The sequence below is a fragment of the Brachypodium distachyon genome, chromosome 2 (assembly GCF_000005505.3).
Source record: "Brachypodium distachyon strain Bd21 chromosome 2, Brachypodium_distachyon_v3.0, whole genome shotgun sequence".
In the NCBI taxonomy this organism is placed as follows: domain Eukaryota; kingdom Viridiplantae; phylum Streptophyta; class Magnoliopsida; order Poales; family Poaceae; genus Brachypodium; species Brachypodium distachyon.
The window spans coordinates 31,214,773-31,227,664 of record NC_016132.3 but is presented as its reverse complement, the minus strand read 5'-3'; the positions used below and the strand labels follow the sequence as shown (position 1 = coordinate 31,227,664).

At 46.7% G+C, this 12,892-nt stretch overlaps 1 protein-coding gene across 1 annotated transcript; it reads left to right on the top strand.

Moving 5' to 3' along the window:
- The first annotated feature begins 447 nt into the window (after positions 1–447).
- Positions 448–12,597, top strand: LOC104583201 (caldesmon-like). The gene is made up of 5 exons (XM_010234991.1): positions 448–568; positions 5,937–6,878; positions 10,270–11,282; positions 11,466–11,942; positions 12,124–12,597. Exons 1-5 carry the CDS (start codon positions 448–450, stop codon positions 12,595–12,597), a joined length of 3,027 nt encoding a protein of 1,008 aa, XP_010233293.1.
- The last annotated feature ends 295 nt before the right edge of the window (positions 12,598–12,892 follow it).

Sequence of the window (12,892 nt, the reverse complement as noted above, 5' to 3'; positions counted from 1 at the left end):
TCATACCGCACCATGACGCGCGCGGCGATGATGGCTTCCGCTGGGGTTCGTGCGGGGGGCAGTCGGTTTCCCGAGCGGCTGCTTCCCGCTCTGGCCCCGGACGGCTCTGGGTGTGCGGGGTGCGAGCCCCTGGGGGTTGCTCGCGACGTGGTATGTTCCTGGTGCCGCTGTCACTGCGCATCCTTGGCCCGCGACTCAACTCGCTGGCCGGCGCGGGCAGCACCATGCCCGCTCGCACGACTGGCCCCGACGCTGGGGGCAGGCGGTCCCCTCGGCCGATTGTCCACACATGGCCGAGGAGGTGGGGGAGGCAGCTGTGGTTGTTGCACTCTCGAGGGCTCGGGGTTCTCCTGAGCCCCTGACTCGGGTTGCACGTCGTGTGACCGCGTGTGCGCCGCTGGGGCTTCACGCGAGTCTATCCGAGGATCACCAGCCCGCTTGGGGGGCATGGTGGTTGGTCTCGTCGGTGAAGGAGGCAAAGCCGACGTCGATGCTAACGCTGCTGCGGCGATCACCGGCGAGCTCTACTCCCGCGCCTCCTACTGGGCGCGCCAGATGTCGTCGCACGGTGCTCCGACATCGGGGGCGTCGGGGATCGCCCCAGCGATCGCCGGCACGGCCGATGGGCCCTTTTGGGGCCAGCAAAATGATGTACTAGGGGTGCGTGCTAATCAAAGAACACATGCACGCACGTTTTTACCCAGGTTCGGGCCACTCGGAGGTGTAAAACCCTACGTCCTGCTTGTCTGAGCTAGTATTGCTTATGGATTAAGTGTTTACACCTTGCCGGGGGAAGTCCCCGGGCTCTCTCTCTTTCCTTGCGAAGGCTACTTGCTACCTTGAACTAACCAACCTTTGAAAGCTTGGAGCCCGTCCCCTCCTAACCCTTTGACCGCTGGCGGGGGTCCTCCTTTTATACTCAAGGGGATGCCACAGGTGCATGGGCTACAAGTGTCGAGCGAGGAGGCATACAACTCCCCCTCGGTGAGCTGGTGGCGCGCATGGACGCCACCTCCGCCTCTAGGGATCTAAAACCCTAGGGTAGGATTGGACAGCCATTGTTTACTTGATTTGGACGGGTAATGCCCCTCCTGTCGGCTCATTTAATGAGCTGGGCGCCTTACTCCTTGCATCGGTGGGGCCACGCACCCCACTTCCGCCACGCGCCCACGTGGCACTGTTGATCTGCTCACCGGGCCCCACCCTTGAGGTGGGGGCCTGCGCCCGGGAACTCCCTGTCCCGGCAGGTCGCTCCCCGGGAAGCGCCCTGGCCCAACGCACTCGGGAACCTCCCCCCGGGAAGCGGCTTCCCGGGAGGTGCCCAGGCGGGAATATTCCCCGAAGCCCGCTAGTCCTTCCGAGCTGGTAGCTTGCCGGGCTGCTCGTAGCCGCTGCCCGGGATGGAACCTTCCCGGGAACTCGAGGACGGGGCCCACGCGTCGCGCAGCGGTGGTACCCCGGGTGCCATTTGTGCGACACGCCGTCGTTTTTGAGACCGCCTCGCTGAGCCGCGCCTGCTTCGCCTGTCCCCGAGCCGAACCGCCGCCGGAAACCGACCGCCGTCGCCGCCCGACTGCCTGCCGCCGCCTTCACCTTCGTCTCCGGCAGCCCGCGCCGCCCGGTAAGCTCTCCCCCTCTTTCCACCGTTGATGCTCAATCCGACGGCCACAAATGAAACCCTAGATTGAACCGGTACCGACCAACCACGAATTGCCACGTCCCTGGGTTTGTCCAAAAATTATGATCCACACCTTTCTGGAATTCTCACAACTTGTAGAATCTTTTGGCACAGTCCAGTTTCAATTTTGAACAATTTTGACAGAAGCAAATTACAGAATGCTTGGTTTAAATTTCAAATGAATTACTTCAAAATAGTTTTGAGCATGTTAGCTTGCTGTAAAATTATTTAAGTATACTCTCTGTCCATTAGTACCAGAAGTTAAATTATTTTGTAAATGAGGTGGCCACACAAATTTAATCTTGCTCTATGTTTTGCAAAAACCATATAAGCTTTTAATTAAAGCCTACCCTTGTTTCATGCATAACAATTACCTCTTTGTTATGTGTAATTTGTCCAGATCTTTTGTGAGGCTTTTCAAAACAGAAACTAAACTTGTTACATTTAGAAGTAACCTATGTGTGCATCGTCATGGCATATGCATCATTGCATGTTTTTGTATTGAATGGCATGTTTATTGTGTGTGTACTTTCTTTTATTTTAGATTGTGTGGATTGTGAACCTTGTTGTTGCGAAGAGTGCGAGAACTACCACAACCTTGGACAAGGCAAGTTCACTTTGATCATTTCCCAAATATTTTTACTATGCACTAGTTGTTTTATTAGTTGCATTAGGAATATTACTCGTACCTTTATGCTAGCTATAAATCCAGGTAGCCTAGTTTACCCTTGCCATTACCATGCTACCAAATTGCCATCGATTGTAGTTGAATGCTAGGCTATGGTAGTATCGTGGGGAAAATTACTACATTATGATATTGTTATGCCTTTGGCGATATGAAACCGTGATACGGGTGCGGGTGGCCCGATCTTTCGATGAGATTGGTAACTCTCGATTTGGGTTGAAGGTGACGTTGACGATCCGACTACGGCCTAAGAGGCAGCGCCTTAGCAATCGATACACCAACTCCAAAGGGTTATTGATCACGCGGGGGCACGATCAATCTGACCACGAAGGTTTTTGTTCCTGCAAGCAATCGAAGAACAAGCAAGAACAAGATAAATAGCGGTTGCAATCTAAAATTGCGAATATACTATATCAAACCAATGTCTCAACGAGACGATAAGTTGGGGTTCCGAAAGCCGTAAAACAGGTGGTCTAACCGACACACGCGATTACACGAAGTAGTAGCGATGGCTAACTTTTAACTAAACAAAACCCAAGGCTCCTTAGGGGGGCTCATGGGGTATATAAAGGAGGAGGGAGAGATATTTTCGTCCACCTTGAATAAGGAGTCCGAAATCCAACTCTATCTCTAACTTTCCTAACAAACTACAACTTTTTAGGAAACAGAAAAACAGATCATTCAGCTTGCTTTGTCCGCCACGGTCAGCACGAGTCGAATCTCTTGATGGGGCCAGATCCGTTGGAAAGTTCTTGTAATTACCTTTCCAACAAGTACTTGTTTGCTTGATTTGGACTCCGGATGCGGCCTGGGTGATTAAAACAAATTCGGGTCTCCTGGCAGCTCGGACCCGAATCGGATTCAACTTTAATTCGTGATATCTTTCTCTAGCAAGCTCCGAATCATGTGCCGTTTGATTTGTTGGAAAGTACACTTGAAATCCTTCCCTCTCAGCTGTATGAATGCTTGATTCTTGTTGGCCCTCCCGTTCGCCTCCATCGTATCTCATCCTGACCTTGGACTTGAAAAGCTCGACAAGATGCCTACGTAATAAAACGAGACAAGATAGTAGTAGCTCCGCCTCTTCATAAATATGACAATGAAAACAATTACTACCTGAATTCACCTGATTATAAATCTTGTCAAATATTATAAAATTGAGGGTACCAAAGGTCGTATCCATGGTTAGCATGTCCATATCACGATATGAAATGTTTTGATAGTTTAAGGCAAAACAATTAATTCAATGAACCGTCCAGGGTGGGCTGCTTTGAGAATTTTGAGGATTAACGGCGTCAGGTCCATTTCTATGGGTCCATTTCTATGAGTCGTCTCTCCATGTCTATGGGAGCGTTTGCGTTGCAATTATGAAATGCCACCTGGGGTAACCGAGACTGGACTAGTTTCCTATTTAGCAGCTTTCAGTACAACCACAATGCTATATGGACTCTGGCAAGACAAGAGTAAGTTGTATGAACCTAGACCCGAGAAATTGTACTGAGTTAGAATGTGTAGGGGGAGCGTGATTCTCTCGTGGTTTAGGGAATTACCTCTGAAAATCTCGTAATCGATGCCGTTGCTACTGTACCCTGAGGATAGCAAGGGATTAACTCGTCGGTTTCTTGTGGGGAATGTGTACAAACTCTCGAGAGCGTCAAAACTAAGTACTTAGCCGTGTCCCCGGCAATGGACAATTTGAGCAACTAGATGTGGAGCTGTAAGGAAGGTCTCACTCACTCTAATTTCTTAATAAAATGAATGGTTTGAACTTGGGAGAGGAGCATTGATGTGTCTACTCAATGTCCTTAGTTTAATAGGAGCATGGGTGTGTCTACCCCATGTCCAATAGTGATGAAATTCTATTTGATTTAAAAGATATGATTAAACAACTAAGCTTTTATGCAAATAGCCTTGAACCCCAACTTTGCCACATTAGGCATATACTTGGTAGGTTCTGATATAACTCCTAGTGAATCTTGCCAATACATTCAATGTATTGACCCTAGTGGCTGCATCGTTTAATGATGCAGGAAGTTCCGACGACGAGTAAGATGTATGTTCTGTTTGTTTGGGTTACGGGCCTATATTCCAACATGCTCTCACCGTGGTGTTGATGTGCCCTTGTATCTTTCGCTTTCCGTTGCTAAACAGTTGTTTTATTTCCAGCTAACCCGTGGGGTTATGCGAGTTGTAAGTACTTTTGAATTCTGGATGATACATTGTAATATTGAGACCTTTGTTCTATGATATTACATCTTGAAACTGTGTGTGCTAGTGAGTCGATCCAGGGACTAGCACTAAAGCACACAGATCGAACCCGAGTACGGGGGCGGTCGCTTCAACAACTCGCAGATATCTTCAACCAAACCTCTTGACAAAATCAGATTCTGTGAGCTGAGGAGTGAATTAAACATCTTGGATTCCCGGAATATCTCTTGAAGACTTGCATACTTGTGAATACTCTTGCATTCATGTTTACTTCACCTGCATTGTCTTCAGTTTTTTCGTTCCTTGGCTTGTGTTATCTGTTCTTCGTTTTTCGTTTGTCTTCAGTAGGTTTAGAATCATGTTGTTCTTCACTACATTTGCCTCTTACTGTCAGATGAAAATGAAACCAAGGACACCTTAGAACCCATCTATCTTATCTATTTCTTGTCTGTACAAAAAATCTGTCCATCGTAATTCATCTATCATCGTAATCCTTGTCGGTGATGGAAGAATTTTCATTCTTCAAAAATGAGTTTTGTTTTGGCAAAACTGTCAGTCTTCAAAGTTCTGAAGAATACTACTTTAACGGAAACTCCGTTTTTGCCGTAATCTTCACAAATCTTTCCGAACGGTAAAATCTTGTCCCTAAGGAAATTTAACTGTACGGGAAAACCCTAACGGAATTTTTGGGATAAAAAGATACCGGTAAGATCCTCTCTTTTTCACCTCCCTATATAAGGCCACATTACCCCTCCTCCGGAAAATCACTTCCACCCAAAATCCACCGCTCTCTCTCGCCCGGAAGCTCTCGCGTCTCCTCACCGCAACTGTTCCTGCCCGGACGAGTTCTTGAAGCTCCAATCTTCTTCAGCGCTGTCGCTGATATACATCGATTCGAGTCTGGAGTTGTAGGCAAGCATCGTTTTTCCTCTCTTAGATCGATTCCGTGTAGCAAACATATCTTGATATCTCCGTTTGCTGCAGTAGATTGACTGCTTTCGCCAAATTAGGGCTTTGCGGTTAGGGTTTTGGTGATTCCTCTGTTCTTCACCGAGCTAATCTTTATGTACACTTCAAGTCTTCATTTAATTCCTAAAATTAGATGAATCCTCAACTGTTCCGTAGATTGCTGTGTTTGCATAGAATGATTTACTCTAAATTTCTGAAGCTGGCTAAATCAGATCTAGGTTGAAGCTCTCTAGTAGAATTTCAGTTTAAATCTGTGTAGCTGTCTTCGTTGAAGAACTGAGCTGTCATTCTTCACAAACGTAGTCAATTTGCTTCAGCTAAAAACTGTTGCCAAATTGTTTTGTTTCTGAGAATTTGTGTACTTCTCGCCTGTTCTTTGTACCCTCTATTTCACAGGTGTCACCATGTCTGATTCAACCCGACCTAGCAATGACTCAGAGAGAGAGGCTCAGTACATGTTTGATTCAACACCTGAACCCTCACCGCCTGCATCTCTGCATGTCAATATTGAAGACTTAGATGAAGAAATTGAGGAACCTGTTCCTCTGAGAGTGACACCCTCTCCCGAAGTAAGATTGAAGTATGCTATCAACTCCCCACGGCCTGGCGAAGTACTGCCCAGTCGTGGAAAGAAAGTGGTGACGAAGCTCAAGGCCGAGAAGAAAGAAAAGGCCAAGAGATTCAAGGATGTGCCACCTCACACTGCTGAAGAAATCTTCATTTTCTATTCCTCAGAAGACGACGCTGAAGGGAAGACCAGGATGAAGAGAAAGCACCGTCTCCAGCACATCATTCGTAAACACTCCCATGTGCTCGCAGCTAAGATCCGAAGAAGAACCAAGGAAGCAGAGAATGCCAACATGTATTTTCCTGCTCCCAAGCTGGGACACTTCAAGATTGTCCGCAAGGATGGAGGACCTCACCGTGAGGAATTCAACAAGAAAGCTCTGAAGATCATTAGAGACATAAATTATGTTGACATCTCCAAGAAGCCCAAGTCCAAGAAGGCTTTATTTGCTGAAGACGGTGACGTTTTCCTGTCTGAACCTGCAGTTGAGCTGCGTGGTCCTGCCAGAGCATCTAGGCTCAGAGGTTCTTCATTGCCTCCTCAAGTGCCTCGCAACAAGCCCAGTGAAGAATCTAAGGGCAAGGCAAAGATGCCTGAGAAGAGGAAAGGCTCTGAAGATTCAGAGAAACAGTTCAAGAAGGATCTGAAGAAAGCCAAGAGAGCCTCAGCTGTTGGACCCGGTTATTCATCGAAATATGCTGCGGATGCTGCTGCCATGGCTTATGGAGAGATTCCCTATCCTCCTCAAGTCGTCCATATCAACCCCGTTTGTAACATCCCAAAATTTCAAATTCTTACATGTGCATTGCATCCATAAGCATCATGCCACAATTGCATATTTGAATTCAAATTTGAATCTCAAAAGGCTTTGAAAGTTTTTGTTTAAACTTAAACCCTAGGGTTTACACCCATTTGAGCTATGGATCTTCAAACCAATAGGGTTTATTTATAAAAGGGGTTTATTGCATAAATAAGCTATCCCATAATTTTTGGATAATTATTTGGAGTTGAAAAACTAATTTAAATAGTTATATAGCCCTAAAGGCATTTATAGGGCAAATGTATTTTTATATATTTTATTTTGATGGGAAATTACTCTCAAAAGTTGAATCATGATAAAACATGATTTTACAAATTTTCTGGAATTTATTTGGACCAATTTGGAGTTCAAAATCAAAAGATATCAAAGAAACAAGAAAAGGGAAAAAAGAAAAGGCTAAAAGGAAAAGAAAAAAAAGAGAAAACCGGCCCGGCCCGGCCAAATGGGCCAAACCAGCCCAGTTCCGCGCCCGACTGACCGAGCCGCCTGACCGACCGGCCCAGGCCGAGCACGCGCGCCCTCGCTGACAGGCGGGCCCCACCTGCCAGCTCCTTCTTCCCCCAAATCTCGCCCGTGGACGCCGCCGCCTTCCTTCTTCGCCGCCGCACGCCGTCTCCGCCGCAATCTCCTCGCCCGTCCTGTTTTCGCAGCCCTGACCGCGTCAATATAAAGGCCACGGCCTCCTCTTCTTATCCCCCCCAAACCCCCACGTGCACACGCCCCCAGGCTGCCGGATTTTGCCGCCGGAGAACACCGCTGCCGCCGCCGTCTTTTGCTCCGGGACGACACGCCGGTGAGCCTCCTCGCGCGCGCCCTCAAATTTCTGGACCGCATCAACCTCGCGCAAATTTTGACGCACGCGGTTTCTTCTTTGGTGGACCGTAGCAGCCGGACGCCGCCCACCCGACCTCGCCGGAGCCCACGTCGTCGTCGCCGTCCTAGGTGTCGCCCTCGACCTCGTTTCATCGCGCGGACCATGTCACGGCGTTCGCTTCGTCGCGCCGCCCATCTCCGTCGCTTCCCCGAGCCGCCCAAACCGCCCGCGCCGCCGTCTCCTCCAACTCCGGTGAACGCCGCCGCCGCCGGTAAACCCTAGAACTCCCCTCGTCCGTCCGATCCATATCCGAGGGCTAGGATTAGATCCCGTGTTTAATTTTAATCGAACCGGGACCGTCCAATAATAATGCGCCGCGTGGCACTGCTTAATAAAAATGAAAATCTAATTTTAATCCCCCGGAATAGTTAAATGGCACTTTTACAGAAAAGCCCCTGTAACTTCAAATGATCATATCTTTTAATCTGTTTGGCCAAATTTAATGATCCACACCTTTTTGGAATCCTTAGGAAATTTGGAATCTTTTGGCACTGTAGAATTTCAAATTTAAATTCTTAAATCACATTCAAATTACAGAATTGTGTTTAATACCATTTAAATCATAACTAATTATTTAGAAGTCTTTTTTGAATGAAACCAGTGCCCAATTTTTTTTTAATTATCCTCTGTCCAATGGGACAGAGAAATAAATATTTTGAATTAATTTGTTTGGCTGATGCCAATAAAACCTCATTTTAGGGTTTAAACCCCAACCTTTGCTAATTGTTTAAAACCCTAATTACATGTGCCTGATTATCAATGCTTTGGACCAGTAGATCACCCGAATAAAATAAACCCAATCATGTCACATGTTTGCATCGCATCATAGCATACATTCTTTTGTCATGTTTGAATTGTGTGTTTATGTGTGTGTATATTGTTTGTATTTGAATAGTTTTCTCGGAGAGCGCACCTTGTGATTGTGACGAGTGTTTGAACTCCAGCTGGTACCAAGGCAAGTTCACTTTGATCATATCCTATTACTGTTTGTTTTTAAAATACTTATGCATTAGAGTTGTTTGTGGAAATGCATTGATAGGACTATTACTCGTACTTATGCTAGCTATGATTGACCTACTAGCTATAGGGTTACCTTTGCCATGAATCCTCCACCAATAGCCATCGTGATTAGTATTGCTTAGCCATGCTATGTTAGTAAATGTGGGAGGAAATCTCAATCACTGTGAAATGATGATGTTGAGTGATTTTGAAACTTGACAAAAACAACCCTAATGAACCCTCCTAGGTGGGCTGCTTTGAGTATTCGAGATGTTATACGATGTCAGGTCCATTTCTATGGGTCCCTCTGAGTCGAGTCTCCGTGGATTCGGAGATGGATCGTCCATGGACGTCTCTTCCGTGGATTCGGGGAGCGCTTGCGTCGCAAATGTGGAATGCCACCTGGGGTATCAGAGACTGGACTAGTTTCCTGTATAGTAGCTTCCAGTACAACCACATGGTAATATGGGCTCTGCCTGGATGGAGTAAGAAATGTTTACCCAGATTCGAGGGATTGTACTGAGATAGTTGTGTAGGTGGGAGCGTGGGTCCCTCGGGTGGTGTGGGTGAACATGTTCTGAAAATTCTTGAAGTCGATGCCGTTGCTACTCCATCCGGAGGACAGCAAGGGATTAACACGTCGAATTCTTGTGAGGAATGTGTACAACCTCCCGAGAGTGTCAAACTAAGTACATAGCCATGTCCCCAGTTACGGACAATTATGAGCAACTAGATATTGGGGCTGTAAGGAAGGTCTCACTCATTCCAACTTCTTAAATAAAATGAATGGTTTGAACAGGGTAGGGGCACTTGATGTTTCTACTCAATGTGCTCTAGGTTAATAGGAGCATGGGTGTTTCTACTTCGTGTCCATTAGTTAACAATACTGTAACATTCAATTGTAGTAAGATAAACTATGTTTTTGCTACCACGCCATAAAGCCTGAACCCCACTATACCTCAATTGCATATACTTGGTAGGATCTGTTATAACTTCCAGGTGAGCTTGCCAATACATTCAATGTATTGACCACGTAGTGGCTGCAATTAATAATGCAGGTGAATCAAACGAAGAGTGAGATTTCGTCGTTGTTCTTTGGGTCATGTGCTTACATTCCAACATGCTCTCTCCTCTGGGAGTAGATGAGGCCCATTTGCTCTACCTTTCCGCTGCAGTTTTATGATACAATGTTATCATGGTTTTGAAACAATATTTGTTTATGCTGGCCTGAGAGGTCATTCAAGTTTGTAAGTACAATTAAGTTCTGGATGATACGATGTAATAAAGTACTTTTGACCTTTGTATCTTGGTATTGCATCTTGAACTGTGTGTGCTAGTGAGTCGATCCAGGGACTAGCACAAATAAGCACAGAGATTGAACCCTAGTTAGGGGGCGGTCGCTTCACCGTTCTTCTTGCTGCCTTTGAGGAAGGATCGCTCCTAGATCACCTCATGAGCCATGTTGAAGGCTTGATTGTTGCCAAGGCTCAGGCTGAAGAATGGGAGCAGAACCGAAGTATTCGTGTTGCCAGAAGGTTAGAAGAAGAAGAACGAGCTGAGAAGGAACGTGTCGAGAAAGAGAAGGCAGAAGCTGCCTTAAGGAGAAAAGAAGAGAAGAAAGCTGCTGAATTGCAAAAGAAGAAAGCTGAGAAGGAAGCTGAGGAGAAGAAAAGGGCTGACCTCATCGCGCTGAAGAAAGAAAAGGAAATCGCTTTGAAGACTCGGGCTGAGCTTGAGAGGAAGAAGAAGAAGGCTCTGCTCGTTGAGCAAATGAAGCAACCAGACGAGAGCATTAAGGCTGATAAAGCTAAGAGCGATGCCAGAAAGAAAGCCGCCAAGGAGAAATCTCCTGAGGAACAAGGCGGAAATGAAGAGGTTGACAAAGAGAAGACTGAATATGAGAAAATGAGGGATGCCGCTTGTGAGATCCGTCGTGAGATCGGTCTCAAGGCCAGAAATGACCCAGCAGCCCCCTCGGACACTGAAGAAAGTCAGGATTTACCAGCGCCAGTCCTACCAAAGAAGATCACCATGACTCGCAAGGCGTCAGAGATTGCTAAAGTGAAGAAGACTGCCAAGGAGTTTGGTTTGAGAATCAAAGTTCCTGCTGGAAGAAGTCCCTCCACTTCATCGTCTGTTGCAGATCCTCGGAAGAATAAAGCTATTGACACCCCTGTGCCAGATATATCCAATGTCAAGCTTACTTCACTCCTTGAGGAATCGGAACAAGCTGCTTCATCACCAACAGTACTGTCTGAGCAAACCACCCAGCAGGAAGAAGTAGATGAGGTGCTGGGGCAGAATAAGGAAGAGCTCGCTCGTCCTGAAGAACCCCCCACCAGCAGCTCGTTGCCTCGGATAGAGTCTGTGGATGCCTCTGCTGAAGAAGGAAGAACTTGTGACTTCGAAGCTGAAGCCACCCGTGACCTCAACGTCAACGATGCAGAGACTGATGCAGATGCCCCCGTGCCAACGCCGCAAGTTTGTGTGAAAAAAGTTGTGATGAAGAATGTCGCACCGTCCAAACTGTCCGACCCAAGCTCCTCAAGTGATGAGGAGGAGGAAGAGAAGAAGGAAGAAGAGAAGGAAGAAAAGGAAAAGGAAGCCGCGCAAGAGTCTGATGATCTGATGTAGATTGACCGTCTGCCGGAAGATCTATTGAAGATTGCGCCAAAGAAGAAGCGATCTGGAGTGCCAAAGGATCACGAGGACAGGAGACTCTCGCGGATGCTCGTGAGATCTCAAGCAATGTCCGAGGACAACCGGGAGTTACTGTCTCGGAAGCCCAAGATGCTAGTCTCCTCTGACCGTGAGAAAGTATACTTCAAAGCCTTGAAGAACGCTGAGCTTCGCCTTGTGAGGCTGAACAATGGGCTGAAGTACAAAGAGGACAGATCAGCTGAAGACCCGAGATTCTGGTCTTTTGAGCAGCAGGATTATTATGCGCAGATTCTTCTGCCCAGGAAACACTTTGCAAAGATGAAGTATCTTAATGATGATTGGTTTTCTTCCAATCGTCAGAATGGTGTCATGCCTACAATCAATGCGCTCAATGATCTGAATCTGTTGAAGTTTGTTGAAACCTGCCAGAACTGGAACGATGAGCTGATTCTTCAGTTCTATGCTACATTTGGCAGGAAGGTCTGTAAGTTTGAAGACAACTCCAAAGGCTACAACATTTACTGGATGACTGATGGAGATAATCACAGTTGCACCTTCCGGCACTTCAAAGAGTTTCTTGGTCTTGCTGAGTTCGATGGCCAGCCCAAGATATATGAAAAACAGGCTGCCTCATATGAAGATATCGCTATTCTTTATGAAGAAGGATTCCCAGGCGCCTTATGCACCTCAGATCATGAAGATCATTTTGCAGTTGTCTGAGAAACGCTTTGAATTGGAGCATCAACACAAGTACTTCTCGTTGAAGCCTCAGGACACAGAGCCGTCTGTGCTTTCTCATACCTCAGTGTCTGACCGCCCGTCAAAGGAGTCTTCACAGCCCGTTCCGTCGCAACCGCAGCTGCAGAAATCACTTCATCCATCTGATTCTCAGTTTGAGACCAGCTCCGGCACGGATGGTTCTTTGAAGAACCTGGTAGTGAAGCTCTCCCGAAAGATTGACGATCAGCAAGATTTGCTTGAGAAGCAGACAGCTCTTCTGAAGAATCAAGAAGTGCTGATCAAGAAGCTGATATCCCGCGAAGACAAGACCAGTGGCATGCTTCAATATTTTCTCGCCAAGCACTACCCCAATGTCCTGAAGCGTGAAGACAGCGAAGCTACTCCAAGCCAATAGTCTTCAACTTTTTTGGCGTCTTGATGCCGAAGGGGGAGAAGGAGTCAGGAGGAGGTTTTTGCGTTTTATTTGACTCAGGGGGAGTTTGCTTTTTATCTGGTTCTTTGTTTCTTTGCCGTTTGAAAACTTTAAGTCCTACAGTCCTATCCGTCCGTGGTTTGAAACTTTTGGTTGTGTTGAAGTACAATTAATACCGCCTCTTGCATGAGGATTCTGTAATGCCTGTAATAAATTTAATCTTCATGCATTTTCGTTCCTCATGCATGCATGTTTACTTCAATACTTGTTGGTGCTA

Bases quoted from the DNA above. Each gene is read 5' to 3' on its own strand.
- LOC104583201 (XM_010234991.1), top strand. From the start codon at position 448: ATGGTGGTTGGTCTCGTCGGTGAAGGAGGCAAAGCCGACGTCGATGCT. The intron at 6,879-10,269 runs GTAACATCCCAA...GCCATGTTGAAG, and splicing joins CGTCCATATCAACCCCGTTT to GCTTGATTGTTGCCAAGGCT. The intron at 11,283-11,465 runs GTTTGTGTGAAA...GATCTATTGAAG, and splicing joins CCCCCGTGCCAACGCCGCAA to ATTGCGCCAAAGAAGAAGCG.